The sequence below is a fragment of the Molossus molossus genome, unplaced genomic scaffold (genome assembly GCF_014108415.1).
Source record: "Molossus molossus isolate mMolMol1 unplaced genomic scaffold, mMolMol1.p scaffold_m16_p_6, whole genome shotgun sequence".
Lineage (NCBI taxonomy): Eukaryota > Metazoa > Chordata > Mammalia > Chiroptera > Molossidae > Molossus > Molossus molossus.
The window spans coordinates 12,161,494-12,174,999 of NW_023425399.1; the positions used below are offsets into that span (position 1 = coordinate 12,161,494).

General features: G+C 48.2%; 1 protein-coding gene across 2 annotated transcripts in view; it reads right to left on the bottom strand.

Moving 5' to 3' along the window:
* Nucleotides 1-2,684: 2,684 nt before the first annotated feature.
* Nucleotides 2,685-13,506, bottom strand: part of STK4 (serine/threonine kinase 4) — a 92,100-nt gene continuing 81,278 nt past the window's right edge. For both annotated transcript variants that reach the window (XM_036245209.1, XM_036245210.1), the window contains one exon: nucleotides 2,685-5,716. In XM_036245209.1, the coding sequence (XP_036101102.1) occupies nucleotides 5,558-5,716 (159 nt within the window). In that variant the 3' untranslated portion in view covers nucleotides 2,685-5,557. The remainder of the gene's footprint in view (nucleotides 5,717-13,506) is intronic.

Consider the following 13,506-nt stretch of genomic DNA (forward strand, 5'->3'; position numbering starts at 1 on the left):
GCCTGATCCGATTTCTGTATCAATCAGGAGTCTTTAGTTGCAAACAACAGAATCCAGCTCTGGAAAACTTAAGCAAAAAATGCCCTGGCCAGTATGGCTCAGCTGGCTGGGCACTGTCCTGTGCACCGAAATGTTGCCGGTGTGAGTCCCAGTCAGACACAGGCACGGGTGGCAGGATCGATCCCCTGTAGGGAGTGTGCAGGAGGCGGCCAGTAGGGGGTGTGCAGGAGGCGGCAATGGATGTTTCACTCTCCTATTGATGTTTCTTTCTCTCTTTCCTTTTCCCTTCCTCTCTCTCTAAAAAAATCAATTTAAAAAATCTAAAAAAAAAAAAAATACATTAAGCAAAAAACGATGGCATTGGATAGCTACCAACTAGGATCAAAGTAAAATTAAACAACTGGGCTCCGAGAAAGACAGGAGCAAGGGCGATACGGGGACTGAGGTAGTTGAGCCCCATGAATCACCTCTCTAGGGCCCTGTAAGTGGAACCCCTTCGTGACAACTGCCTCCATTTTATGTGTCACTCTGCTCAAAGTTCCCTGAAGACGGAGTCTAACTGGACTGGATTGGGTCACATGCCTGTCACGTGGCTAGGGGAAAGGCTGGGGTCACAGACAGCCTCGCCAGGACACAGCAGAGGCTGAAGAAAAAGTACAGCAGGTCCTCAGATAACATCCTTTCGTTCAACGTTCAACGTGGCTTCGCTGTAATGTTGATGAGATGCCACAGGAACCTAACTCTAATTTACATCAATTAGCCTACAATACAATTGGCTTAGTGATGCATCATTTCACTTCAAGTCCTAGAACCTACTGATGTTAAGTGAGGATGTACTTTGTGTGTAGATGTAACAGGTTTTGTTTAGCATCAGGTGTTTATAAGTAACTTTCTCCCACCGGACTCCGTACAGGCTGGTCTCTGCCAGGATGCCTTCCCTGCCACTTCCCACCTCTCCACTGGCCACCTCTTCCTCCGTTTGTAGTTCAGGATGTACTACCTCCTCCAGAAGAGCTTCCAGGACTCTCCAGAACTGACTGTACCCTCACAGGCTGTGTACTTCCTTCTACCATGGTATTGCCGATGCAGCTCTCGTGTGTTTGACCGGCACCCTGGCTGGTTTGTAAGAACTGTGTCTGGTTCGTCTTTAATATCCCTGCCAACTAGCTCAGGACCGGGCACAGAGTAGGTGTTCAGCAGAAGTTTACTCCCATCCCACTACCTCCCCTGGCTTTGGATTCTAGGGTAAACGCAACACAAGGCCAATGTCACGAAGTTCACAGCACCGTCATCCAGGCTGTAGATGGAGGATCTCTTTTTTTTTTTTAATCCTTACCCGAGGATATTTTTCCATTTATCTTCAGATAAAGTGGAAGGAAGGAGAAGGGGGAGAGAAACATATCGACCAGCTGCCTCCCACATGACCCCAACCAGGGCCGGGGACAAACCGCAACCAAGGTATGTGCCCTTGACCGGAATTGAACCCGTGACTCAGTGGTCCGTGGGCAGATGCTCCAACCACTGAGCCAAACCAGCCACGGTGGAGGATCTTATTTTTAAAAAGAGGATAGTCTGTGGTCCAAAGGACAGTTTATTTAAAACAAAGGTGTAGGAAGAAGGAAGGAGGGAAGATGATTCCAACAAAAAAGCACATAGGAAGCATCTCAAATGAAAACAACCACAAGGCAATGAAGGAAGCTGTGTCTCATACATATACAAACCGCTAACTCCGACAGATTATTTACATCCAAACCTTATAAAACAGCATTCAAGTCAGAACTTAAGCCAGTGTTATTAGTTTGTTACAAAAAGTTAAAGCTACAAACTTCACATTTTTTAAGTTGTACATCTGAAACAGCATGTATGCTTTTTTTTTCCAAGTTGGTCTGAGTGCAAGCTGGTGGAAGAGATTTTTCCCCCCCGAACACAAGTAAGAACATGGATTCCAAAGACGATGAATATAATCCCGATGAAAACACAAACATGGCGCTTTAAGAAACGATGGGTGGGAGGGTGTGGACTGGGCAGGAACAGTTTTCCAGTAAAGAAGGAGTTGCTATTTCAGAGGCAACGCGGTATGCTGGAAAGGGCACTGGAATAAAAACGAGGACTGAGTTTGAATCCTGGCTCTGCCATACTCTAGCTATGTGACCTTGAGCAACAGACTTTCTTTCTCTGAGCCTCAGTTTCCTTATCTGCAAAAGAGGACAATAATACCTGTATCTCCCAGAGCTATTGTTTTATTAGATACAGGACTATTCAGATTATCTATTTCTTCTTGAGAGAGTTTAGTACTTTGTATCTTTCAATTAATTTGTCAATTTCACTTAAACTGTTGAATTTATTAGCATAAAGTTGTTCATACTATTAGCCTTCAGTATCTGTAGGGTCCCGAAGGACCTCTCTCATTCCTGATACTTGTAAGAGCTATTGAGTTTTAAATGGTACAAAAAATTTCTGGCATCCGCCAGGTGCTAAATAAATGTTACCTGGATCAGAATCCATAGTCTCAAGGGGTTAAGGCTATAGTTCTTAAGTTGCTCCAGAGTATTGGGTCGGTCTATCTATCTATCTATCTATCTATCTATCTATCTATCTATCTATTTTTCTTCAGAGTATTGGGTCTATCTATCTGTCTGTCTGTCTATCCATCCATCCATCCAACCATCTATCCAGTCTGTCTGTCTGTCTGTCTATACATCCATCCATCCATCCAACCATCTATCCAGTCAAACATTCATCCATCAATCCAGTGGTTGGGAGAAGGGATGATGAAAAAAAAAAATGTAAATGTGCTTCAAAATTACTGATGAGGAAGCAATGAAGATATTCTTGGAGAATTGGGGATTTTTTAAAGACACGGGTTTGGGTCATTGTTTCTTGGAAGGAGAGAACAAGGGGCTAAGAGTTCCCTGGAAGCTTGAGTCACAAATGTTCAGGCAACGGCTGCCACTCGGGACTCGAGGAAAGCAAACTGACCTGTCCTGAGTTTAGTATTCAAGGAAGAGCACGGCTGGAATTTGCTCCTCTGCCTTCCTGTCACTAGAAAACAAATACACCTGGTCGGGAAGTCTATCTGATCCAAAAGAAACGTCTGGCTAAGGACTCTGTCTAGCTAGACTGGGGAGCAATGTACTTTGTTAGACCAGCATGTTGGGTGCGCACATGCCTGAAACAAAATAAACTCCAGATCAAGATTCAAGAATATTTATGGGGGGGAAAACTGAACCTTTTTTCACTTGGATCTAACTTAGGAAAGCAGAACATGGGCAGTGCCCTCCTGTCTGGCCAAGTACGAAGTCCTGCTTCAAAAAGAAAGAGACTGAGGCAGGTCTGTTCACGGGCACAGCAGATGGGCTGGGGAGTGCCTGGCCTGCCCCATGATTTGGTTTTTAAAATTCACTTGGCTGTCAGACTTGACTACTAATTCAGCTGTTTCCCAACTTAAAAATGCCCATTAAGAGTTATTTAGTCTATGCAAGAAAAGGTGGTCACTTCATTTTAAAAACTTTCCCTGGTAAATGCTGGTCCCATATGGCGACGCTATGAACCTGGATTCTACCACTCACCAGCTGTACTGCCTCGGGGGAAGACGCCCTCCCCTCTCTGAGCCTGCTCCTTCATCTGTGACATGGAGATGAAGTACTGAACTCGAGGAGTTATTGCGAACACAGAGCCTACAGAGCTCTGTGCCTGGCTAATCCTAAGTGGTGAATAAATGCTGGCTGCCCCCAGCGGGTCCTCAAATTGTCCTCCAGTCTCGGTATCTGCCACACAGCTGCTTAACTGGCCAAGCCCTGCAGACCAACAACTGCCTCTTGCATTTTTAACAACTTGCTTTAATCGCAAAGAATAGCATCTGGCCACCGAAGGGGAGCATTCCCTGCCTTTCCATTGATTCCCAGGATTGGGAAGCAAAAACAATCACGGAGCCAACTGCAGTGTCCTTAGGTGTAACGCACTCACAGCCCTATCCGAGAGGAAGAGATACAGTATTTGAAAATAAAAACACATTTGCCTTTCCCAACTGTCTCCTCTGCTGCGTGACTAAATGACAGGTGGCCTTGAGACAATGCCGCAGAAGGGCTCAGTGCTGTCTTCTGCAAGCCCTCTGCTCTGCTTTGGGCCCTAAATCTGCCTGCTCGAGGCTTGTCTATCTGCTGACGGTGCAGAGGCCACGGACCGACTGACACGGGATGATCTCGCTCCCCTGGGATCTCTTCACAGCCCCACTCACTGAAGGGCAAAGCAAGAGCGAGTTCCCTAAGCAGGCTTCCCTGGGACAACTTAACCAAAACCAACACAAGTTTCTTCCCTCGGAGAGGGCTACTTGGGTCAGTGCACTGGGAGTGAGGAGCCTGAGGTCCAGTCCCAGCCCCCACTTTCGCCAGCTTTGTGGTTCTGGCCATGCCCTTGCCTCTCCGAGCCTCAGTCAGACCAGATGAAGGCTAGGGTCCCTTCCAGCTCTGGCATTCCACATGTCTGGGTTGAGCCTCCTGGAGAACAAATCTTAAGTCTGATATTCACTATCCTTTCCAGACCCCTTAGCAGTAAAATAAAAAAGACGACAGTCACATATTTGAACGCGGACCACAAAGCAAAGCCCTCTACCCACCCGCAAGGAATGCAGAGCAAAACGCCACGTGTGTGAGCTTCACAGGAACAATGAGAACTTCGAAAACCCTTTTCCCTTTTGCAGACTGAACACAGCCCATGTTTGCTGGGAGTTCCTGGCAGGTCTGTCCCCTCAAAGGGTCACGTCTCCTCTTAAGGCACTGGGCAGTATCTGTGCTGTGACTGTAGGCAGCTGGGAGAGTGGAGGTGGATAAAAGGCGCTGAAACCACAAAGGCCAATTTGCAAAGAAGGCGCCAGGCTTCTCCTGGGACTCGAAAAGTAAACACGACTCTCAAGGCTTTCCCCCGGACGTCACCAGTAGCTCCAGGAGCCAGGGCGACCCACACAAGGCTGAAACCGTGCTGAAAACTGGCCCGAAACTAATTTTTAAATGCAGCCGGGCAAAAGGGTGAGGTTGGCTGCAGGGAGCTGAGCGACCCCAACAGCCCCGGGTGTCGCCTGCCCTCGTGGTCCACAGTACCATAATCTTACAGGAAAGAGGCAACTGCTTAAAACTGTACCTGTACAGAGATGCCACCACACTGAGTGGGGAATCTAGTTATAATTTACATATATATGCATATTTATAGTTTTTAAAAAAGTCTTCCAGAAAGAACACTTGAAAGCTATTGGGAGAAGAAGAACAAAAGACAATGTAAAACTTTCCCAGCTATCACTCAACTAGGAGTCTCTGTTCCTGGGGTTTCACTCTGAGTTTAAAAGCGCCCATAGAAATCCTTTGAAGTATAAACCTGCCTGAGACACACCGAGACGCCCGCTGCCTGCGGGGGAGGCGGCCCTTCCCACTGGCGCACGTTCCTGAGTTCACAAGGTGCTGTGGAGGCGACGGCGGCGGGTGCTGGGTGCTGGCTGACACTGGAGCGGGAGCGCCGGGTGCTCACGAGGCCGCCTGGGAGCGGGCCTCCGGCCTGGCCGAGGTGCTCAGAAGTTCTGCTGCCGCCGCTTCTTCGCCTCGATGGCATCCAGGATCGGCTGCCGCTTCGACTGGTACTTCTGCCGGATCTCTTCGATCTCCTGCTCCATCATGGGGTCCAGGGCCAAGAGCCTCTTCCGAAGGTCCTCCACCGTCCAGCTCTTAAGCTAGAAGGGAAGTGAAAAGTACAGTCGTGACAGAGCCCAGTTCCGTGGCCAAACGGCAGAGAGGCCAGCCTGACAGGCACACAGAGGGAAGGGAGGGCGGAGGACACGAGGCCACGCCGAGCTGGGGTGGCAGAGGTCGGAGAGTGAGCTCAGGCAGATGGCGGCACACCACCACGCTTCTCTGAGCCCATTCATCTCTGTAAGAGCTCCAAGTGCTAATCTCTGGTCGACTGCGCCTTGACCAGGACCGTACGGACTCATACTTTTAACTCCACTACCTTTTAAATTCATCGTTAGGCATTAAAACAACAGTAACTTGATATATGCAAAATAATGGCTGCCTCCTCTTTCTGTCCCACCCAGGACATGGGCATCTGGACGGTGACCATGCCTCCTGGACACCACACCAAGGACGGATGCTGTTGACTAAGGAGCATGCGCCCCCCACCCCCCGTGTCTGGGCGCTGTCACACTCATCAGCGCTGAGTTTACTGGCGATAATCATACGCCAGGTCTCACTCTAAGCACTTTCTATGGATTATCTACATAAAGTTCTAGGGAACATAGATACAACCCAGGGGTGGGGGGAATTGGAGAAACCCTGAACCTTCTGAGTTTCTTTCCATCATCCACAGAAGCAAACAGGGCTTGATACGTAAATTGATAACAATGGCTAACATGTATATAGAGCTTTATGTACACTGATTCACTTAATCCTCGAAACCCTATGACCTGAATACGTTGCAGATGAACAAGCCAATGGAGGGAGTGGCTAAGCGACTCGCCAATGTCTCACAGTGAGTAAGCAGCAGAGTCTAAGTTCAAACCCAGAGCCCACGCTCTTAACGGGCATCGCAGAAGGAGCAGACCCTCAAGGCACAGGCTTTACCACCAGCTCAACCCATGTTCAAAACACGCCTCTGCCTCTCGCAAGTGCTGAGAGACCGAGGCAAGCTGCCGATCTCTCCACGCCTTCCTCGTCTGCAGAAACACCCACGATGCCTCATCATGTTTGTTACTAGAATTAAATGAGTTCGGGCACAGGGCCCGGTACATCGTGTGCTTCAAGATGGCACTGCGTGTGACAACCCTCTCTCTTCACTGAAGCCCAGGGGTGCACCATGTTCCACCTGTGTCTGCAGCTGCTAGGGTGGTTGCCCTTCGTTCATATGGTCTTACTGCACCCAAGCAAGGCCGGTCTGGGCTGGCAGGGCAGGAATGAATGACCTCACAACCCTTTTAATAGGTACCAGTTTCAAGAACTCAAAAGGTTCACTCAAGTCTCAGGAGAGGTTTATAGAACCATCATCTCCCTCCGCCCCTTCCTGAGGCCCCAACAGGGAAGTGGTCCAGGAAGGTGGGTGAAGGAGCCTCTTTCTGTGCCCCCTCCGTCAGGGGGTGGGCGTGAGTGAGTGTGGAGTGTACAGCGGCCGCCCCAGAAATGGTTTAGTGACCTGTCACCACGGGAGTTTTCCTTGGCCCCACCACAGGGAGGTTGTCTGAGAAGTGAGAAGAGCCTACTAGTTCAAGACCAAAGGTCCTTCGTCATGGGGAACGGAAAGACCTGAGAGTGTGGGGCAATGCTGGCAACGTGGGCTGAAAAAAATGCAGCTTCCTTTCCAGCCTGTAGCTTCACACCATCGAGGAGGTTAGTGTTCTTGGCCCAGGGACACACCAAAAAAATGATGCTTGCCTAGTCTTCAGCTTTTCCAATTCCTTCTCCAGAGAATACCCCAGACCGAATACTGAATGTGACTGGCAGTAAAGGACTTCCTCTTTCGGATCACAGATCCTAACTCTGTACTGGCTGTGTAGCCCTGGACAAATAACTTCACCTCTCTGAGCCTCAGTTTCCTCCTCTGGAAAACAGACAATGCCAGGTCCTGTATCCTTGGGCTGTACTGAGGATTAGATGAGTTAAGGGTGTGATGCTCTTAGATCAGAACTTCATACAGTACATACAATGGCAGATGGTAAGCATTCCATAAACGGCAACAGTTAACAGTGTTGTTATTTATGACTGTTACTGTTGCTACTATTATTGTTAATATTATTTAAAAGTCTCTATTAATCTCCATAAACAAGCTGTTACTATAACCTCTGATCCAAACCAGCATCAAGTGAAAAAGAAAATATTCTACACTATTTTGGGCTAACAGTGCCTAAGGGTTAGCTCTTTCCTGCAATGCCCATTAATTTAATTACAGTTCAACAAAGTATTTTTCATCCATCCATCCACTTATCAAATATTCATTGAACACCTACTATGGGTCAGGCACTGTCCAGGGCGCACAGGATACACAGAGGGAAATTACTGTGGTGACAGGTCACTGAACCATTTCTGGGGAGGTCACTGTAGCCCTTCATACTCACACCACCCCCAAAAATAAAATCAGTGCCCTTGTGAAGCTAACGTTTTAGTGAAGCAAGACAGACAAATGACAACGCAGTAAATTCCTCTTACATTAGAAGGGGATACATGCTTTGGACAAAGAGAAGAAATACAGTGAAGGGAGGGGAGTTGGGAAGTGGGAGGGAGACTTGTTGTTTATCTATTGTTAGGATGAAGAGTCGACTGGGAAATGAAGAGACCGAGTTAGGGGAGCTGCGCGCCTCTCCACCTTGCTCTGCGCCTCAAGGCAAGCCCAGCCCCTCTCCTCCGTGAGCCCATTTCCCGCGTGAGAGGGCTGCCTAGGTGACCTCAAAGCTGTTTTCTAGACTCAACGCCTCTCAAAGTGTGATCCATGGATCACCTGCACCAGAATCACTTGGTAAAAATACAGATTCCTGAGCCCCGAGTCAGAGCTACTTGGTCAGACTCCCCGGGAGGTGAGGCACAGGACTGAATGCTAAAGAAGCCCTGACTGGTTTGGCTCAGCGGTTAGAGTGTTGGCCTGCAGACTGAAGAGTCGCAGGTTCGATTCCCAATCAAGGGCACGTACCTGGGTTGCAGGTTCAATCTCTGGCCCCAGCTGAGGTAGTGTGGGAGGCAACCAATCGAAGTGTCTCTCTCACATCGCTGTTTCTTTCTCTTTCTCCCTCCCTTCCACTCTATCTAAAAATCAATGGAAAGCTATCCTCAGGTGAGGATTAACAAGGTTGTGTCTTATAAACCCTCATGTTTGGTAAGCATCTTCCTTCTTGTTTTCTCGGTAGCAAAATTCTCACAAGTAACTGGCCCGTCTCTGGTGGAAGGTTTCCGATTTCTATGCAGCCTTTTGCCCTTGATGCTAATCTGGGGCCACAACAAGCTCCCTTGCTTTATCTCAGCCACCTTCAGACTAATTGACTTGCCCAAAGGCCTTTGGGGCTTAAGTTACACCTGACCTATTAGAACACAGCCAGCCTGTCACTGCTAATGACCCGTCACACCATCCAGATATGGATTTTTCAGAAAACAAGCTGAGAGAATGGTTTCATGGCGCCAAGTATAGCATTTCACCTTCCTGGCCGTTGGTGGCATAAATCAATTTCAAGTGGATTATCTTGCAGTACAATAACTGTGGTTCCACAGTTTTCCTACACCCTACACCCTGAAGGAGCTAATTCCCAAACTGGCCATGTAGGTAGCTTGGGCTATTGTCACGAGTTAATGGCAATGCCTCCATTTAGTATGTCCTCTGTCCCCTAGGGTTCAAAGACCTCTCTGGACTGTAACTCCCACAATTCTATCTCTAGACCAGAATTCTCCTCTGAACTCCAGACTCAGGTCCAGACCAGATCCTACCGGACATCTGTCCCTGAGGAGCCTGTGGAAGTCTGCCACTTGACACATCCACAGCAAAGCCCAGGAGTCCCACCCCTTCCTCATCCCCAGCTAGTCACATCTGATTCTTTCCTTTCCCTCACCACACCCCCGCCCATGTCCAAGCCTTTGATCTAATCTCTGAAATACTGATATAGCGCAAATCCAACAACTTTTTTCCATCTCCATCTCCAACCCGTTATCCCATAGCAGCAAACATAATTAAAAATGTAGAAATGGATTAGATCACTTCACCCTTGTTTCCTTCACACTTAGAACAAAACCCAACCACTCACCAGGGCTACAAAGGCCCACCTCTCTGGCCCCACTGGTCCCTCCAACTTCATTACCTACTGCTCCCCCCTTTGCTTGGGACCCTCTAGCCACACTTTATTTCAGGTCCTCGAATAGGCCACACTTTTCCTGGCCTCAAGGGAAATGATCCTTCTGCCTGGAGGCTCATCCCCAGTTCTTCCGTATCCCCTAGGCCTTAGCTCGGGCAGACGTCCACTTCTCTGGCTATGTAATCTCGAAAGGCCGCCTCCTGTCCATTAGGCCCCATCTCAGCCCCACGTTTATGTCCTCCAGAACAGTCATGGCACCTCGTGGTCATGCTTATTTATTTCCTCTTCCTTGTCTCTCTTACGAGGATGAAAGTTCCAGGAGGCAGGGGCTTCGCCTTGCTCGCTAAGCCAGGGCACCACTGGCTGAAGGAATGAAGCAAGTGGCCCTCGTTTCCCGCCGGACAGTGCAGGACGCACAGCACCGAGGCTTCCCGAGCACCGCCACGTGCGCCAGGCTCTGGGGCGGTGCCGAGCGACTCGGGTGGGAAAGGAACGAGTGCTGCCCTCAAGGCGCTCCCGTTCCTCTGCCGGCTGGGCTCCAGTGCTGTCTTACACTGACCGAGAGGAAGCAGGTCTCCAATCCTGGCTTAGTCAGCAATAAAGGGCATGTCCAATTTATTATTTTTTTTTTTAGACAAAAAAGAACTTGTACCACAAGAAACACACGTTGGAAAGAATGAGATAATCAAAAGAATAAGACATGACCCTTCTGCATGAGACGAAATGAATGCTGAGCCCAGAGCCACAGGCTCTTTCTGAAGGCGGTTGTGCTGAAGGGCACAGACCGCGCACGGGGATCTGGGGGACTTCCTGGGAGTCAGAAGGATAGAGAAAGTAAAACACGCCTCTCATGCATGGCTTCTTAGAATGCCCTGACTGCTTGGGAAGTGGAAAGGGTGTGCTCTGGGGGTGACAGGAAGCACCGTCTGAGGTTATGGGCACTCACTACTGTCTAATAACCACCTAGACTGCACTCGCCATTGCCTGTGACCCTGTCTGGTGGTGCCTGTCACACGTCTGAGCAAGTCAAAGAAGCACCTATGTGCAGATGAGACTTCTCTTAAACCATGAGGTCTCTCTGAAAGTGTGTTATATCTAAAGTAGGCATTTTTTTTTCAATCTGAAATTCAGCCTGCCTCAGTTTCAGCAGGACACAATGCTCTCTTCCTCCTGATTCTACACATACACATGGAAGAAACATGTCAATTACATGAGGACATGCCATGCATTTGGCCCAGAGCTGAGCATTTTCTGTCTGCACTATTTCACTCAACCCATCTGTAAGGTGGGTATCATTACTGTCCTTTACAAATGACGTCAATGAGGATAAGAGTGGGCGTGTACTTCCCCCACAGTGAAATAGCAAAGATTTAGAAGACACTGTAACCACCACCACCTGCAGCGTTTCTGGAAATGGGCCTGTGTTAGTGACAAACGTGGGAAGGCTGACACTAAATACATCTGTGCCACTGTTCAGCAAGAATGGTGACTTCAGGCAAGTATGTGACCTCTCTGGGATTTGGTTTCCACACCTGTGAAATAAGGATGAATGATGCCGCCTACTCCGCTGCCTCTCCCATGTAAAGGTACCAGTGCCCGGTACAGGCATGGCACTGCCGCTGAGGTGTGGTGCCTCAATGCAAGGCTGCTGAACATTATCCCAACCTGATCAACCAACTGACCGGCAGCTCTACAGGGCCAGGAACACTGTCGGCAACATGAAAATAAAGGGCAACATCTACTGGAGAAGCGGACAGCTTCGGGGCAAGAGCACTGGCTTTGAGGCAGATGGCCCTGGGTTCCATGGGAGGTCTGCCCTTGGGGGCTGGAGGCCCTTGGGCAAGCCATCCAACGTGCCTCGCTTCCCCAGTTTTCCGTACAGGGCAATGGTATGTATGCTTCCATCAGGCCCTTATAAAATCTTCCTAATACTTCTCCACTAAGGAAGAAAAGCTGTGCAACTACAAATTAAAGGTTACTACAATTCCATTTTGAGTTTATGATGATTTCAAATCAATACATGAAACTGTTGCCCTGGCCGGTGTGGCAGAGTTGGTTGAGCATCGTCTCATGCACCAAAAGGTCAGCGGTTTGATTCTGGTCAGGGCACATACCGGGTTGTGGGTTCAACCCTCAGTAGGGGGCGGTACAGGAGGCAGCTGATATTTCTCTCTCTTTCTCCCCATCCCCTTTCCTCTCTCTCTAAAATCAAAACACACACATTAAAAAAAAAAAAAATACATGGAATTGATATCAGAATTCCAACCAAAGAAAACATGACTGCATGTATACAAAATATGTACCAAGAAGACTGGAATGAAACGCAGGTAAAACAGAGAAATCCGGGTAAAACAGAGAAATCTGTATCCAAGCAGGCCAGTGACATAATGACAAGAGCTCTGTCGTGGGTCAGCTGATCAGCCCCAACCAACCTGAAGATTGAACCCAGAAAACCTCCCGCCTAGCGAGGGCTCCGTATGTACAGTATGTGTGCATGTATGTAAAGGACATGACTTGATAAATGGTATAAACAAAGACAAAAAGCAAAAGGCTTTTTCTTTAAACAAAGAGATTTTACTATAATATAAACTATATTGATTGCATCCTGTTACTTATTTGTAATTTACTGAAAATAATCCTCAAGTTTACATTGACACAATTATTATTATTTTTATCCTCACCCGAGGACATTTTTCCATTTTTATTCAGATAGAGTGGGAAGGAGAGAAAAGAAAAGAGAGAGAGAGGCCCGGCCAGTGTGGCTCAGTGGTTGAGCACTGACCCATGCACCAAGAGGCCAGCAGTTCGGTTCCCAGTCAGGACACATGTCCAGGTTGGGGGGTCAAAGCCCCAGTGGGGCATGTAGGAGGTGGCCAATCAATGTTCTCTCTCATCGATCTTTCTCAAATCTCTCTCTCAAATCAATAAAAAAACAATTTTTTTCTTAAAAAGAGAAACATCAACGTGAAAGGGACACATCGAGTGGCTGCCTCCCGCACAACCCCAACCAGGGCCAGAGACAAATCGCAACAGAGGCATGAGCCCTTGACCAGAATGGAACCTCTGACTCATTGGTCCGCAGGCTGATGCTCTAACCACTGAGCAAAACCAGCCAGGGTGACACAATTAATTTTTGAACTAGTTCTTTTGCATGCTTAGAATTTATTCCATCTCTGCTCTGGCATGAACTTTCACAACTTACTCTGAGTATCACTATGCACCTGCTTTTTGTTACTGTTGTTTTGTTTTTGTTCTGTGAGTTTTATAAGAGCCTTTGGCCAAAAGTAATAAAGTTTTGACCAAACCCAGATTTTTTCCCTACCCTCATGACTCTGGCTTTCCACAGCAAGAACCCAGAAGGAACTTTAAAAAATTTTTTTATCCTCACCCGAGAAAATTTTTTTTTTATCTTCAGACAGAGTGGGGGGAGGGGGGAGAAATATCAACGTGAGGGAGACACATCGACTGGATGCCACTCACACGACCCCAACCAGGGCCGGGGACAAACCACAACCTTAGCGGGAACGAACCCCGGACTCTCTGGTCCGCAGGCCGACGCTCTAACTGCTGAGCCAAACCGGCCAGGGCCCCAGAAGGAACTTTCATACCTCAAATACAAAATACTAATGGTTCTCACACGGCGCTGCACTGCTACTGTCTAGCATTAAACCTTTCCTCATAAAGACGTAGCGAGTACTGTC